Genomic DNA, 16927 nt, shown 5'->3' with positions numbered 1-16927 from the left:
AGGAGGATTGTGATCCGAGACCTATCTGGACAAAAGTGCAAGACTTGTATCTGAAAAATAAACTAAAAGCAAAAAGACAGGGGGTGTGGCTTAAGCAGTAGAGCACTTGCCTAGCAATCATTAAGGCCATAAAAAATAGTAATAATAATAAATTCACATTCCTTGATGAAGCAATAGGCTCACTTTGCTCCTTTTTAAGAGAAAGTCAACCAGATACCCTGATTTGGCTTGAGGACAGTTTGTCATTCTTTCAAGTAAAAATGGTATTCCATAGAAAATGCAACTGATTGACTCATTAACTCAAACCATTTCAGACATTCTTTTCCTTGAGGCAACTGTTGTTTTGTGTGCAACAGAACTGCTTCATGTGTGCTTTTTATTTCGTCACATGGAGTCTTAAAAGATGCGCTCAAAGGCTGAGGATTAGTAATTTTTGCTATTTTGCCAAGGGCATCAGGAAGTGAAACTGGCACTTAATTAAATTAATTGACTAATTTATTTACTACAACTGTGCAGTAATGAAGACTACAGTGACTTACCAGCCTTGATTTCTACTGAGACAGTAGTGGCTTTTATTCACCATTGTTTTTGTACCATCAGTGCAAATTTCAGCACAGTGAAAAAAGCAAATAATGTCCCAGTGCTGTTATGACATAGATTTGACTACCTGGGTACCAGAAAAAGATCTTGGGGGATCCCCCAAAGATTCACATGAACCGTACTTTGAGAATTTTTGCTTTTAAAGGAACTCTTAAATATTAAAAGTGATTAATGGTCTGTGAACAATAACTAGGCACATTTTAAGTTGTTTTTTGGCAAAATTATAATTTTGTCCTATTTAACTGCCCTTGTTAGGTTTTCTGAGGTTCACTTACTGCAGGAAACAAAATATTCAGAACATCCTATTTCTGTTTCTTCCTCAAAAATTAAATAAGTGAGGAATATGGAGACTTCAGTGACTACAACAGTACTGCGTATCATAGGTGTAAGATACACCCCCACCTGACAAGTCTCAGTTGAGGACCAGTAGTGTGGATGCTTAGGATTCAGATGCATCCTTCCATCAGCATAAACTGCCATCAGCATGGCTTCCTAAGAAAAATGTTAGATCACTGACAATGACCTTGGAGGAAAAATTCATTAGATTTTTTCTCAGGAAGAAGTTATACTATGTGCTTGGTCAATTGATCAGGACCCTAGGGTAAATGTTATTTGGGTGGTGGTGCTATATGGATAAACTGTAATCAGTGATTTCAACAAGAATAGACTGGGTATATTTGTGGAACTGCTATATCAATGATAGTTTCAATTGACCCATCAGGTCAGTATGAGGCTTTCAAGTAACATGTCTGCATTTTTTTCTTTAGTTGGATTGACAGCTCAATGCAAGAGTGAATAAATCTTGTTCAACAATGACTTTATAAAAGTCTAGCATAACAGTGGTACATTTACTTGAAAATTATGTTTCTAAAAACTGCAACCTGTTATAAAATCAAAAATAAGGGAAAAAAAGGGCTGTAGAGCAAAGAAAACAGAAGTACAGTGAACAATACTACACAAGTACTGAGCTTCAATATGTACCATCATGTTACTCCCAGTCTAAGACTTCAGTGTCTTCCCGAGCACTTAAAACAAAATCTTTACCTTTCTGTCCTTACCATTCTAGTCCTACCTCATCAGGACTCCATGTTTCTTTCTGACATACCAGCCACTCTGGTCTTCTTTCTGCTTCTTGTATATGCCAAGTCCAGGGCCTACTTGGCCATTCCTGAATAGCCTTCCTAGGCCTTTGCATGCCTGACCCCTCCCCTCTTACCATTCAGCACTGAGTTCACCACATATCATGTCCCCAGAGAGGCCTTCTCTGATCACCTTCACTGATAGTCGCTCCACCCATCCCACCCGCCATCACACTCAGTAAGACTATCTTGTTATATATTCTTTATGATGTTAGTACTCTCTAAAGTGATTATCTGTGTGTGTGGTGCAGGGATCAAATCTGAGGCCTTGTTCATACTAGGCCAGCATTCTGCCACTGAGCTACATCCCCAGCACTAAAGTAGTTGTTTAAGTACTTGTTACTTACTGCACAAGTTCCTTGTTCACGGGGACCTTTTCTGTCTCGCTCTCTTCTAAACTGCAAACAATAGATACTCAAATAGTCATTGAATGACTGAATTTTCTAGATGCATGAATTAATTTACAAGAAACACTTCAGTTCCTTTTGAGGGCTAATGAATAAGGTGTTCAATTAAAATCAACCTGTAAGCAAAATCTTTTAAACTTCCATCAGCATGGATTCCTAAGGAAAGTATTAGATCATTGACAATGACCTTGGAGGAAAAGCAGTGTTATTTGGGCTTCCTGTTTCCTTCTGAGTCAAGACTTCATAAGGTGAAGCTTTCTTGATACTTAAAGTACTATAAATTGTCTCAGTACTGGAAATACCAAGAACAAAAGAAGATAGAAATGGTTCTAAAGAGAAATATGCAGAAGCCTTACTTGTGGATTCTTTTATGGGATTATCTTAAAGGCAAAATTGTCCTAAAAAGAAGTTTGTTCAATACTAAGTAACTTTTACTTCTTGGTAAAATCTAATATGACATTTTAATTTCAGAATATATTTTACGACACCCTGCCCAGCTATTCAAATCCAGCTTTTACTACTTCTTCCAAATACCACGGTTCCCAGAATTTATGTTCTCAATAAATGATTTCAAGGTAAGTGAAACAAATCATTTATTACTATTCATGAAAAATATTCTAAGTCCATTTTGAAGAAAGAAAAATGAAATAAAAATATTAAAACTTAATGAATGGGTTTATGCAATTGTTCATGCAACTGAATGCCTGGCTGGCCAGTTTTTGTGAGGATCTGTGCTGCTACAGGCATTCCTCTCTTCACAAATGTCTCATGGGGAGATGAAGAAGTTTGATGGCAGAAGTAGAAGCCTTTGGGAATAAATAAGACCCTTAAACAAAGTACCATGCAGGTGTTGGTATATCTTGGAAGCTTATTGAATTCTCCTTGTTTTTCCAAACCAATATTAGATATTGAAGAAATTGAGCAAGTTAAAAAAAAAAAGACACCATATCATTTTACTGGAAATAATTCTGTGGATATCTCTGAAATATCAGGGCTTTTTTTTTTTACATAATCTCAATGACGCTATCAAACCTAACAAAATGAATGACAACTCTTTAATATCATTCAAATTTCCTTAACAATTTCCCTTGTCCTGATGCACTTTGTTTGAATCAAGACCAAACAAGACCCACACATTGCACTTGCTTATTATGACTTTTTTTAAGAGACATGGTCTCATTATGGTGCCCAGGCTGACCTTGAATTTCAGCCTCAAGCAGTTGTCCGGACTCAGCCTCCTGCAGCAGCTGAGACTACAGTGTGTACCACCACATCTAGCTGTTATACTTTTAAAATTTATTAAAGTTCCTTTTTTTCCCTTTCTTTTAAAAATGCTACTTGCTTATTGAAGAAATTAGGCCTTTGGTCTTGAGGGAAGACCACATTTTGGATTTCACTCATTGCTTCAGAGTGGTGGGTTTAACTTGTTCTTTTTGCCTTTGCTTTTCCTACTTCATAGGTGCTGCTGATCCAGAGGCTTGATTAGATTGGGTTTTAATTTGACAAGGGGACTTAAAAGGTGGTGGCATATGCTTCCTCATGTGTCACACAGGGAAGCACATTTATGTCCAGTTTCTGAGTCATGAATTGTCATCCTATCCAAAATTTTCTGGCAGCTTTTCAACAAACTATGTTAGCATACTTTGATGATGATAGCCTACGTTATTATTTCATTATGGTGTGCAAAGTGATGATTTTCCCATTCCATCTTTTTTTTTTTTTTTGGCAGTACTGGGTATTGAATTCAGGGCCTTGAGCTTACTAGGCAAGTGCTCTACCACTTGAGCCATGTCCCTTTTGCTTTTCTCATTTGTTTTTCAGATAGAGTCTCCTCCTGACTTTGTCTGGGCTGGCCTCAAGCCACTCTCCTTCTATTTCTGTGTCCCAAGTAGATGAGCTTATATGTGTGTACCGTTAGCCTTGGCCCCATCTTTCTGCTTTTATTAATTGAAAATTTTCTAAAAAGAATTTTCCATATCTTCAATTTGATTTTCTTCAATACAGTTTACACAAGAATGGCAGAATAGATGCTTCATCCTTTCTCTTTGTTAAACAACTTTCATTTTAACTTTTTGGTTTTTTTGGTGGTACTGGTGTTTGAACAGAGGGCCTCACTGTTACTAAGCAGACACTTTACCACTTGAGTCATCCTACCAGCTCATTAAACAACTTTCTGTGTAATGCGTATTTTTGTGACATAGTCCTATCAATTATAGGCATCATTCTTTTTGATGCCCAGATATTTCCAGATTAGGCAAATGAGAACCCCTACAAGTTGGCTCTTTGTTGTATCCTTGTTACATAATCCTTTAAATCAGTGATAGTACTAATTCAGAAGCACTGGTCCTAAATGGTATAGACTTATCTTTTATTTCATGCCCTAGATCTAGAGTTAGCCATTGATCCAAGGTACTCTAGTTCTTTTAGTAGGAAATGAAGAGGCCACAGTCTGAATGTCAAGTTGATCGTTGTTACTATGGTTTCATTATTTCTAGATCTTTCCAATGACAGAATTTGGACATACATAGTTTTTAGGATGGAGTAAATAAGTCATGAGCTCTGAGTTGCAGTATCAAAGCAAATTTAACTACATTTACACTTCTGTGATCATATACAAAGCATTTGCACTGTTACAAGTGAAAACATAGCACATTAAGTAAGAGAGGTCTCGCTTCTCTATCCTCTCTCTCTACTGTTTCTTCTTTAAAATATAACCAGGCCCTTTTATACAATTGATAATGTATTATAAACATTATTTTCCACCCTTGACTTTTGTTTGTTTTCTTTTGTTTTTATTTTTTCACTTAGCAATATATCCTGGAGTTTAGTTCAGGTAAGCAAATAAAGATAGTACTAGCACAACACTGTGTACTGCTGATACTCAAGTTTATTCAAGCAGACCCCCACTGATAGGCAGTTGTTTCCAGTCATTTTCTGTTGCAAATAATACATAAGTTATTTCACATTTATGCAAGTGTACTTTGGGTTGAGGGACTTATATTTTAAATTAGCACCCCAGTTCTTCTGCTGCAAGTGGTTTAGAGCTATACTTTAAGAAATGACAATGAGCAGTGTTTCTGAAAATGTGGGTGGGGACCTATTAGTAATGAAATCAACTTAGTACCTTGCAATTAGAATTTTAAAAATTAAGCATAACAGAATTGAGTTGAAAATATCAGTGTTCATTGTAATAAGAATAATAGGTGCTACTTTAAATTTTGTATGAACCTGGGTGTAAACTGCATCAGACATAAAAGGTATTTGTGACCTGGCTGGAACAACTTCATGGGTACAGCATTGATTGTCAGCAAGCAAGAGTTGGAATATTAAGGAAGGCTTTTGGTTGGGGCAGCTCTTGAGCTGAGCCTTGTAAAACATGAGTAGACACTAAGGCGACAGAATGCTTTTCTTAAGATGAAATATTCAAAGGGGATTAAATGGGAAGAATATAAAAAATAAAGCCAGGAAAACAGATGCATAAAATTCATTCATAAACAAAGAGGTCCTTGACCTGACTAGAGCAGAAATTAGCAACTGTCACTGCACAATCACCATTATTTCCTTTTAAAGTAAAAGATTTAGCTTTTATTAGATGACTGAGAAGCTTTAATTATTCTGTTTTCACTTGAATTAGGCTTTGAAGCACCTGTTTACCAGTCAGAGCACTGGTATTGGAAAAAGAGGGTGTCGACTAACAACGGAAGATCTTGAAGCTTATGTTTATGTCTTCTCTCAGCCTGGGGCACTAAGTGGTCCAATTAACCATTACCGAAATATTTTCAGGTCAGTATAATTTCTTTTTGGTGAAATAAAATCTTTCAGTTTGATCCCAAAGAGAAAATATTTTAAGATTAACTTCATCTTATCCAAAGAGTCCAATGGAGTGTTCTGATTTTAGCGGTTGCATGATCTTTTCCATGGGAATTTCAAGCATGTGGAAAGTAGATAGAAGAATATACTAGATCCCCCATGCAGAGCTGTCACTTCTTTTATCCATAATTCTAGCCACTCATTTGTGTTATTTGGATAAATTTGTATTTTTAGTTATATTTTAATGATTATTTATTCATTCAAGAAATGTTTATTAGGGCTGTGCATGAAAGCTCACATCTATAATCCCAGCTACTTGGGAAGATCGTGGTTCAAGGCCAGCCTGGGCAAAATTAGTGAGACCTTATCTCAAAATTTAAGCCAGGCATCATGGTTCACCTCTGTAATCCCAGCTGGTCCTGAACAAAAAAGGCTGGCACAGTGGCTCAAGTGGTAGTGTGCATGCCAGCATGTGTGAGGCTGAATTCAAACCCCATTACACCAAAAAAGAAAAAAGAAAAAAAAATCCAACCTCAGTACTTCCATGAACAAAAAAGAAATATTTTTAAGCACTTTCTAAGTTCTAGGCTGTTAGTACTCACAGTAGAGCGATGAATAAAAGTAGACATGGATCCTGATCTCACAAAATCTGTAACAGACACTGAGCGAATGTCTGTTACAAGGGAAACAGATATTAAGCGAATAACCAGGTAATGGATGCATGGCTATAAATTAACAAGCTTTGAAAGGAAGAAATGTGAACTGAGGAAATTATGTTCGAACATAATCAAGAGAATTAAATGATGACTTAGGCATTGACTAGACAAGTTTAAGAAGTAGGGGGTCCAGCATTCCAAGAAAAAGCTGTGTGAGAAGATGGAGGGCTGTGACTTTACTTAACAGAAGCAGGGCCCATGTAGCTGGAGTACAGAAAGTGAGCAGAAAGGGCATGGAGCAAGAACATGTCCAGCCACACAGAAGCCAAGGCGTCCATATTAAGGATGTGTGAGACAGGCACCAGTGGCTCACTCCTGTAATCCGGGCTACTCAGGAGGCAGAGATCAGGAGGATCACAGTTTGAAACCAGGCCAGGCAAATAGTTCTCGAGACCCTATCTCAAAAAACCCATCACAAAAAATGGGCCGGCGGAGTGGCTTAAGGAGTAGGTCCTGAGTTCAAACCCCAGCACTGCAAAGCAAAAAGAAAGTGAGAGCCTGAGTGTGAAGCCTGTGAGTGAACTTCAAGCAGAAAAGAGAAATTCAACGTGTATTGGATACGATCACTTGGGCCATAGTGTGGAAAATGTGTTGGAGGAGACCCAAGAGTGAGTGAATGTGGGGAAATTGCAGAGTCCAGCCTGGGGTGGTGGAAGCTTGAACTAGTCTGAAGACAGCAATGACGCAGAGGATGAGTAGATTTAAGAGATGCTGAAGAAGTAAATTAAGAGGGTTTGGCAATGACTTAGACAGGTAGAGAAGCCAGGGATGTGAAAGATAGCTCCTTGGTTCTGGCATGCACTACTGTGAGGCTAGTCCTGCTGGTCACTAAGATAGAAAACACTAGAAAAAGACCAGGCTGAGGGAAGGTCTTGAAATTTATTGATCTTAAGCTAGTTGAGTTTGTGGTAATGCCTTCGATATTTAAATAGGTAGTTGCTAAAACTCGTAGGAGAATATCTGCAATAAAGACACATGAATTCTGGGAACCACTAAAGGTTTAGTTTGAGAAGACATTGGCTAGGGAGAAAGAACAGCATGAAACAGAAGACAAAGATTTACCCGCTTGGGTCTGGACTCTCCATAGGAGAAAAATATTTTTCTTCAGAATTAATAAACACAGCCTTCCTTGAAGATAGGTAGGGGTTGGAATTTATGCTACCCACTGGAATTCTCAGGCAGAAGTTGTATTTGCACATAGTCTTGGGCTGTTAACACTCCACAGGAAGCTTGGCAAAAACAGACAAAACCTCTTTGTCTTTCTCCCAGATAAAGTCCCCTGACGACAATTTATGAAGACACAAATTACAAAAATACCAATCTACCATGAATGAAAATCAGAATGTAATTTCTGTAGAACCCCTATAAATTTTAGATAATAAAACTAATGGAGACTATAAAGTAGTTTTGAATTATTAAATATACAATAGACTGGAAATATGAGGAAAGAATAAAATATTATTGGAGAAGTAGCTTTTTTAAAACCTGAAAGAATTGCTAGAAAATGGAAAGTATGGTCATTGAAATCTAAAGTCCATAAGTGAGTTAAAGAGCAGATCAATTAAGCAAAAGAGAATTGTGAGTTCAAAGTTGCATCTGAAAAAATTACCCAAAATGTAGCTTAGAGAGATAAAGAAGGGAGTACATAAAAAACCATCAACAGATTGTATTTGACCTGGAAAACAGAATTAGAACTTATGTACATATATAAATGCTGACAGTATATATATTAAGTACTTTAATTGTAAGACTTTTTCTGGGAAAAAATAGAAATAGAATACATTAGGTATTTTTAAACAAATATGGGGATAAGAAAACTATCAATTCAAAACAATTTCATTATGTCAGTAAGCATAATCAATGCCAGTGTATGATTAATCTTTGTACTTAAAAGACAGAAAATATCAGATTGGGTTTTTGTAAAATTATAGTGTTTATGCAGTCACAGTTAAAGCTATGAACACAAAATAGTTGAAGGAAGCGAATAGAAAAAAGTTATCACCGGCGTTAGTTTAAATAAAACAAAATCTCGCAAATGCTTTGTTTGAGTGTGGAATATAAGGGAGTCACAAAGTTATAGACTAAGGGGAGAAATAACTTCAAATCCTGTTTGACTAGCAGCAACAACAGTTACAGATCTCTCTTTATATTTGTAAAGAGCAAGCAGCATGACACATTTTCACACGTCTTGATTTTAGACAGAAGACAAACATGATAATTTCTTATTCTCATTTTTTCCCTTTATGAAAGCCAATTTTGTGGTGCATGACACTATGTTTTTGTATTTGTTTGTTTGTTTTGTGGTGCTAAGGATGAACCTAGGACCCCAAGCAGCACCCTACTACTGAGCTGCATTCCCAGCCCCAGACCTGTATATCTTAAGTAGCCATAGAAGAGAAAAAAAAAATCTCATCTTTCTGAAATTCTTTTACTAACAATTATTTATTAGGAGGAAAAATTATAATTTTATAAAGGCAAAATAGTTTTATTTTGGGTGGGTTTTGTGTGTTTGTTTTGTGGTGCTGGGAGTTGAACCAGGGTCTTGTGCAATGCTAGACAAGCACTCTGCATCTTGAGCATGCCCCGCCCCCCCAGCCCTGAAGGAAAAAGAGTTTTAGACTATATTGTTGTAGGTTAAATCTAGTTGGGTGAAGGTCATCTCAGACCTTCTGAAAGCTCAACTGAGTGCCTCTGAGCAGTCCTTCACATGGAGTGAAACATACAAGTTGCGTGGCATAAGGAGTGTGTGACACACAGCACTACAAATAAAACAGAGTGCCTAGTTATAGTGGAGCATGTGTAATCCCAGGTTCTCAGGAGGCAGGAGCAGGAGGATCATAAATTTGAGGCTAACCAAGCAAAGTTAACAAGACCCAATCTCAAAAAGCTGGGGTCTGGGAGAGTGGCTCAAGTGATAGAATGGCTGTCTAGCAAGCGTGAGACCCTGAGTTCAAACCCAGTACCACCAAGGAAAAGAAAAAAGAGCTGGGGGTGTTGTTGCTCAAGTGGTAATGCAACACACACACATACACACACACACACACACACACACACACACACACACACACACAACCATTACTGCATTGTACTCAGGATGAAAATGGCTCTCATTTGTCACCCTACAACTCTCCAGGACCGCAGCCTCAGAGTCTCATCTAAGAGCTATTGAAAATGTGGAATCCAGGAGCCAGAATGAACCAGCAATCAGGCTAGCTGTAGGACCTATACTGCAAAAAGATAAATAAGCCTAAACTTACCATAAAGCATCAAATAATACAGCAAAAACTGACTGATGTATAAAGAAAAATGGACGAATCCACACTGGAAATTTTAATCCACCTTTCTCAGAAGTTGATCAAACAAAGCAGAAAAATAATTTATAAAATTGCAGGCCAGGTGTGGTTGCTCATGCTAAGATCAGGAGGATTATGGTTTTAGGCCAGCCTAGGCAAAAAATAAGCAAGATCCCCATCTCAACAACAACAACAAACTGGGCACCGGTTCACACCTGTAATCCTAGCTATGCAGGAGGCATTAATTTGGAGGACTGAGGTCTAGACTCCCCTGGGGGAAAAACATGAGATTCTATCTGAAAAATAACTAAAGCAAAAAGGGCTGAGGGTGTTGCTTAAGTGGTAGAGCACCTGCCTAGCAAGCACAAATCCCTGAGTTCAAACCCCAATATCACCAAATTTTTTTAAAAGATACAGAACATTTGAACAGCCTTATTAACATCTTTGATCTGATGAACAATTCTAGAACTTTCTACCCAATAATTAGAAAATACCCACTATTTTTAGCACATAAGGAATATTTGTAAAGATTGATTACATACTGGACTACAGAGCAACTCTGAACCAATACCAATCAATTATGTTCTCTGAACACAGCACAGATAAAAATAACATCAACAAAGTTTTAGAAAACTCCATATATTCAGAAATTTGAAAAACACTACTGCGTATCTAGAAAAATGCCTGTTTTCCCTTTGTTCTGACAGCACAATCAACACAGAGGATTTCTGTGATCCCCAAAAGGTATGAGGATTCCTCCCTACTAGTAAATAGGCAATTCTGCAGGAGACACCAAGTGGGTGTCCTATAATTTCAGTCCTGACACTATCTACTTAGAGATAGTGTCATATCCCTCAAGTTGAGGGCTCGGTCCCAAGACTGTCCCCACTTAAGACCCAGTCACGAATCCAGTCCTCCAAAACTTCTGACTGACCAGCTACAAATTTGGGGATCCAGGACCCCCTCCTCAGGTTCCATGAATTTGCTAGAGTGGCTCACAGAACTCAGGAAAACACTATGCTAATATGTAGTGGTTTATTACAGAGGACATTTTAAAAGAATAAAAATAAGCAACCACATGAAGACCACATGAAGGACCTCCACAAGGTCTGGAGGGTCCTGAATGCAGGAGCTCTGTGCCCATGGAGTTGGAGTGCACCACACTCTGGGCACATGGATGAGTTCTTATACACCATCTTGTAAGCCTCCACATGTTCAGCTGTTCAGGAGCTCTCTGAGCCCTGTCCTTTGGGTTTTTATGGACACTTCATTGCATAGGCATGAAGCAGGGTCAGCTGTGTCATGGGGTGATTTCAAACCCCTAAATGTTATTATCTTCGCTGACAGACCAAATCAGAGAACCCAGCAAGGCCTCCTGGTTCAGATTCTTCTTGGCCTCTCTGTGAATCATTCCTTCCTCATGGGATGAGGCAGAGAATTCTTTATGGCCAGGTTCAAGATTACAGTATGTTTTCATTTCTGTGACTCACTTTGGGAAAAGGAATTCTAGTTTTTATGGCCTGCTCCAGGGAGAAAAAGAAGGTTGAAGAACGGTAGAAAGTTACAGAAAGAGATTTTGCAAGGCCTGCTTCTGAGGTCTGCAGTGCCCTAAAATTATTCTAGTCACACAGGAAATAACAAAGGCTATTGAAGTAATGAGCCAGGAACTGTGGATGAAACCAAAAAACATCATAACTACTAAATAACTCATCAGTCAAAAAATCATAATTAGTAAAAACTTGGACAAATTATAATATGTGTGTATCGTTAAGATAATACTTAGGAAGAAATATGTAGTTCTATATGCTTGTATAGAAAAGAAGACTGAAAATTAGCAAGCTAAAAGTCCAATTGAAGATGTCAGAAAAAGGCCAGGTGCCTGTGGCTCACACCACTGGAGGATTTCAGTTTGAGGCTAGCCAGGCAAATAGTTCATGAGACCCCATCTCCAAAAGCAGAAAACCTTCCTGGGGACGGTCAGAACCTAGTCATCACTCCGAGGGCAGTGGTTCTCAAACTCTGTGTTTCAGAGTCTCCTGCAGGACTTGCTCAAATGCAGACTGTACTGTACCCCTAGAGCCTTTGACTCAGCAAGCCTGGGATGGGGCCTCAGAACTAGCATTTCTGACAAGTTCTCAGGAGGACCACACCTGAGAACCCCAGCTTTAGGGTAAGGTGAAAAAAAGAAACAATGTCAAGGAAAGGTAAGCAGAAAGATGCGATTACAGCTTAAGCTCAGCAGAGAGTGTGGGGTATTATTATTTCTGCATCACTTTCTAATTAAAGTGAGGAGATATTTCCACATTAGAAATGTAATGATGGCTGGGAGTGTCGCTCAGGAGTTGAGCCCTTGCCTATCATGCTTGAGACCTTGGATTTGATCTCCAGTACCCAGGAAGGGGGTGAGAGGAGTAAAGCTGGTGTAGATAACACTCTGGAAATTGCTGCCTTAAAAATTCATTCAGGCTAATTTGAAATAGGTATGTTAAAATACTTCTCATAGTCTAAATAATTAACAATAATTATTAGTTACAACTTTTAATTTTTTAAAGTTTTCATATTAAATCATTTTTAATCAGAAATATTTTATCAAGTGTTTTGCTTTTTTTGATTGACAAAAATGTGACTTACTGCTAGAGAACGTCTAGTTATTCATTCTTATTCTTAGTCCCATCTACCTTTCAGAAAAACAGTGATACAAAAGGTTTTAAAAGTTTTAGCTCAGATGACCCAAGCCTTGTATGCACATATGAATAATAAAATAATTTAAAAAAAAGTTTTAGCTCAGAAATTCCAGGAAATGATCTGACCCAAGGAAATGATCTGAAATGCCAGACCGAGATCTAGACAAAAAAATGCTCATTATAGTGCCTTAAAATAGTGGGAAATGCCACCATGTGTAAGGGAATAATCAAGTCACTTACAGTTTATTAGACAATAAAATAATATCTTTATAATTATTTTTGACAAATGTCATTAAATGACTGAATTCTAAAGATATAATTTAATGTGAAATTTGCATTAGTAGACTTGTATAAATTGTGTATATTTGTTCCATTGTATAATAGTGTGCTTTCAACTATATGAGTAGAAAATTACCAAACAATTACTTTTTGATGATAAGATTACCAATGATGGAATTATGCATGATGTTATTTTTATTCTTTTTGCTTTTCTGTGTTTAAGAAAATACACAATAAAAGCTTTATGTTTAAAAAAGAATCTCCCAGCTACTCAGGAGATTGAGACAAGAAGGTCATGAACTTGAGATCAGCCTGGGCAACATAACAAGAAATAATCTTCTTGTAAAAGAAATCTAATACCATATAATATTAAAGCTCAGTCCATATATATTTTCTGATTTTTCAGCTCCAATTTCCACATAAAATATTTCAGACTATCTAAGAGCAACTGAAAATATATTTAAGTCGAAACACAGTTTAAAGCTCTTTTATCATATCATTCAGAAATTCTGGTGTCTGCATGAAGCAGATTATTACTGATAGTGATAAATTTCATACTTAATTTATAGCCCTCATTATAATTTTTGCTAGTCTCATCCAATTTAAAATTATATTGGGCTCCTTTATAAATAGTCTTTATAATTTTTTATTGTACAGGTTGATTGCCTAATGCAATGTTTCTAAAGTAGTTTTTCATCATCACCTCCCTAAGGAGCTTTTTTAGACATTTTTCCTAATCACCTCCATCCCATGAAATTTTAATGTCTTTTTATGTACTATATGCATATCCATATTTTATATGTCACTCTCCTAACAAGTAATTGTCACCTCTTGAGAATGCATGACCTAAAGGAATATTATGTAAAAGTGTTACTTTAATTTTTACAAAGAATCTCAAATCTATTTGTTTTACTTTTATAGCTGCCTGCCTCTCAAACATCACATGGTGACCACTCCAACACTACTATTGTGGGGAGAGAAAGACGCATTTATGGAGGTTGAGATGGCTGAAGTCACAAAGATTTATGTTAAAAACTATTTCAGACTAACTATTTTGTCAGAAGCTAGTCACTGGCTTCAGCAGGACCAACCTGACATTGTGAACAAATTGATATGGACATTTCTAAAAGAAGCAGCAAGAAAAAAGGATTGACTTTTCTTTATCTTCTATTGAGAGGCCTCTAATGAAATATCTAAGTGATTTTTTAAATTATTCATCAATGTCCTTATGTTTTATTAGGAAAAACTTTTATTATGCTTTATCACAAATAAACATCCTGAAAATGGCATTGAAAAGGATGTAAGAAGGTATGAGTATGTGCTGTCATGTTTACTCCCATTGTCTGCATTTTACACAGGGGAGTGTCTGCCTTAAAAAAAGGAAATTGGGGGAAGTGGCTCCATTTTGGCTTATTGCTTTCTTTGCCCTCTTAATATTTGGTGCCTTTTACAAATGTGTACTAAGGATTAGCTGTGCCATATTATAAAAGGCAAATAAATATGCAATGATATAAATTTTAGTTTTATTGTTAGAAAGTTCTTTTTTATTATTATTTTTAATCATTAAATTGTATTATTGAGTCTTTTGGATGTATGGTATACATATATTAGTTTGACAGTAAATATAACTGGATGGCTATCCATTCTTCAAATGGGCCATAAAAACTATTTATACTGGGAAGATTAAACTGTTTTCTCAAAGAACTATTTTGCCACATCAACCAAGAAATGTGGAGATTCTTAACTATATCATATTTATACATAAACATTTGTTAAACATCACAGACTAAGGAAGCATATCCACTAAACTACTTGCCTTAATTCTCTAGATTAATTCGTGTGAATTAGGAAAAGAACCAAAATATTCATTCAATGCAAGGATTGAATACTGCACTTCCTGTGTGTTCGTGCTCCACAGGGCAAGGATTTGTTTGTTTGTTTTTAAACTGACATATATCCCGAGTCTAGAATATGATCTGGTATGCTATAGGCACTCAAATATTTGCTTAGTGAATGACTGCAGTGGTCATCCCTTGTCCTCAGGGGACACATTTCAAGACCCCTCAGAGAAGGCTGAAAGGCTAGAACCGAACCCTGTACAGTGAGCTTTTTCCATCTTAACTAAGCACTTAGCAAGTACTGGGACCATAACTTTCTCAGTTTGAAGTGTGACATAAAAATTAGCATGGAATTCTCTTTCATTCTTTCCATTTTCACAGATTTTGTTTTTATTATAGATCTCAGCAATCTTAGCATAGGATTTTTTTTTTCTTTCCTAATTGAGAGCTTTCACCTTTTCACTTAAAGTACTTTATGGCTTCTCTTTGGTGCTTCCAAATTTCCAGCCTCACTATTTTTGCACTTTGGAGCCATTAATGAATAAAATTAAATATCATTAAGTAAAATAGAGCTACTGGAACACAAGCACTTGATCCGATCACTGAGATGGCTAATAAGTGGGCTCCTGAGTGAGTAACTTCTGAGAAGAGGCACATTCAGCCTGGATATGCTGGACAAAGGGATGATTGACCTCCTGGTGGGACGAAGCTAAACAGTGAAAGATTTTATCATGCTATTCAGACTGGCGCACAATTTAAAACTTATGAATTATTTCTGAATTAATCACACATAACTGAAACCACAGATAAGGAGGGACTTATAATAGAATGTTATAATAGAATATTATAATATATCTGAAATACTGCTAGGCACTGTAGGGGGATATAAGAGAAAGATGACATGATAACATGAAACTTACCCTTCAGAGGCATATGTAGGCTGCACTTAAAGCTTAAAACATGGAAATGAATGTTACAAGTAAGAGTGGGAAGAGACACAAAAAGGGAATGATAACTGGTCAAAGGACAGCTACTCATTGTCGTGGGTTGATCTTTCTAATAGGAGACAGCTAGTAACAGTGCCAAGTCATGGCACCTTAGAGACTACACTGTGTTCCCAAATAAACCCTAGGTTGGTGAAGGGAACATTTTCCTCACCAAGCATAGTTCTGATAGTGACAGAGAAAGTGGAATGTCTCAGAATTCTTACTGTATTATAGCAACTTGTACTTACAATAAAATCTCAATTCTTTGCATTGTACTGGAGCCTCATAACAACAGTGCAAGGTAGGGAGTATCACCAATTTATAGATGTGAAAAGTGAAGTTTAACAAATAACTTTCCCAATGTTCACAGTGAAAGTGTTGGAGCCAGGAACTGATCGAGATACATCTGACTGTAAAACTCACAATTTTCCACTTAGATCACATTTTGTTTACCAGACTTTGGCATCCACACCACTCTTCCTATTGTAGCAGGAATCTGGTATATTTCAATATCTGGAAACTCAGAGACCTACAATATGAATTTTAATTCAGGAAAAAGGAATTTTCAGTATAAATATAGCATTGTCAGATTTGCATGTGCTACCGGGTACAGATGAAGCCCCATTCACACCAACTTCCCCCCACACACACACACACACTGATCACTTCCAAAGGACAGCAACAGGGAAGGAGCAGGACTGTAGACTGTGTTTGTTGACACAATAAAGTAGGCCTGACTTATTTTGATCAAAACCTGTTACTGACAAAGTTGATTTTGAAGTTTGTCATTGTTACTTAAGGTCCTTTTGGAATGCTAACTGGCTTACATGGAGTAATGTTAAGAAAGTGAGCCGAATGTGCTATCACCAACTCTGGCTTATTCTAATGAGTGTGTATGGGAAAGTGCTCGTGACATGAAGGCTCAGGGTGCCATTACTTAAACCTCTCAGGCTAAAGATATTTGACCATTTCCATAGAAACCAGTTTGTAGGGAGAGTAATGAATTTCACAATCTAGCTGTCAAAGCAGCTCACAGTAAATTTAAATGTTGTAATTAATATTTATTTATTCAAATTAATATTGCTTTAGTAGGTACATAATGTATGCATAATACAAATCCCAGAAATTATGTGAAAATTAAGCATTATTTCAAAAGCAAGATGTTTGTAAATCAT

At 37.0% G+C, this 16927-nt stretch overlaps 1 protein-coding gene across 1 annotated transcript in view; it reads left to right on the top strand.

Annotated features, from left to right (window-relative positions):
• Window positions 1-14448, top strand: part of Ephx4 (epoxide hydrolase 4) — a 36375-nt gene extending 21927 nt beyond the window's left edge. The window contains exons 5-7 of the mRNA XM_074076493.1: window positions 2618-2721; window positions 5781-5929; window positions 13850-14448. Coding sequence (XP_073932594.1) covers window positions 2618-2721; window positions 5781-5929; window positions 13850-14081 — 485 coding nt within the window. The 3' untranslated portion in view covers window positions 14082-14448. The remainder of the gene's footprint in view (window positions 1-2617; window positions 2722-5780; window positions 5930-13849) is intronic.
• The last annotated feature ends 2479 nt before the right edge of the window (window positions 14449-16927 follow it).

Source organism: Castor canadensis, chromosome 6 (assembly GCF_047511655.1).
Source record: "Castor canadensis chromosome 6, mCasCan1.hap1v2, whole genome shotgun sequence".
Lineage (NCBI taxonomy): Eukaryota > Metazoa > Chordata > Mammalia > Rodentia > Castoridae > Castor > Castor canadensis.
This window is presented reverse-complemented; position numbering and strand designations above follow the sequence as displayed.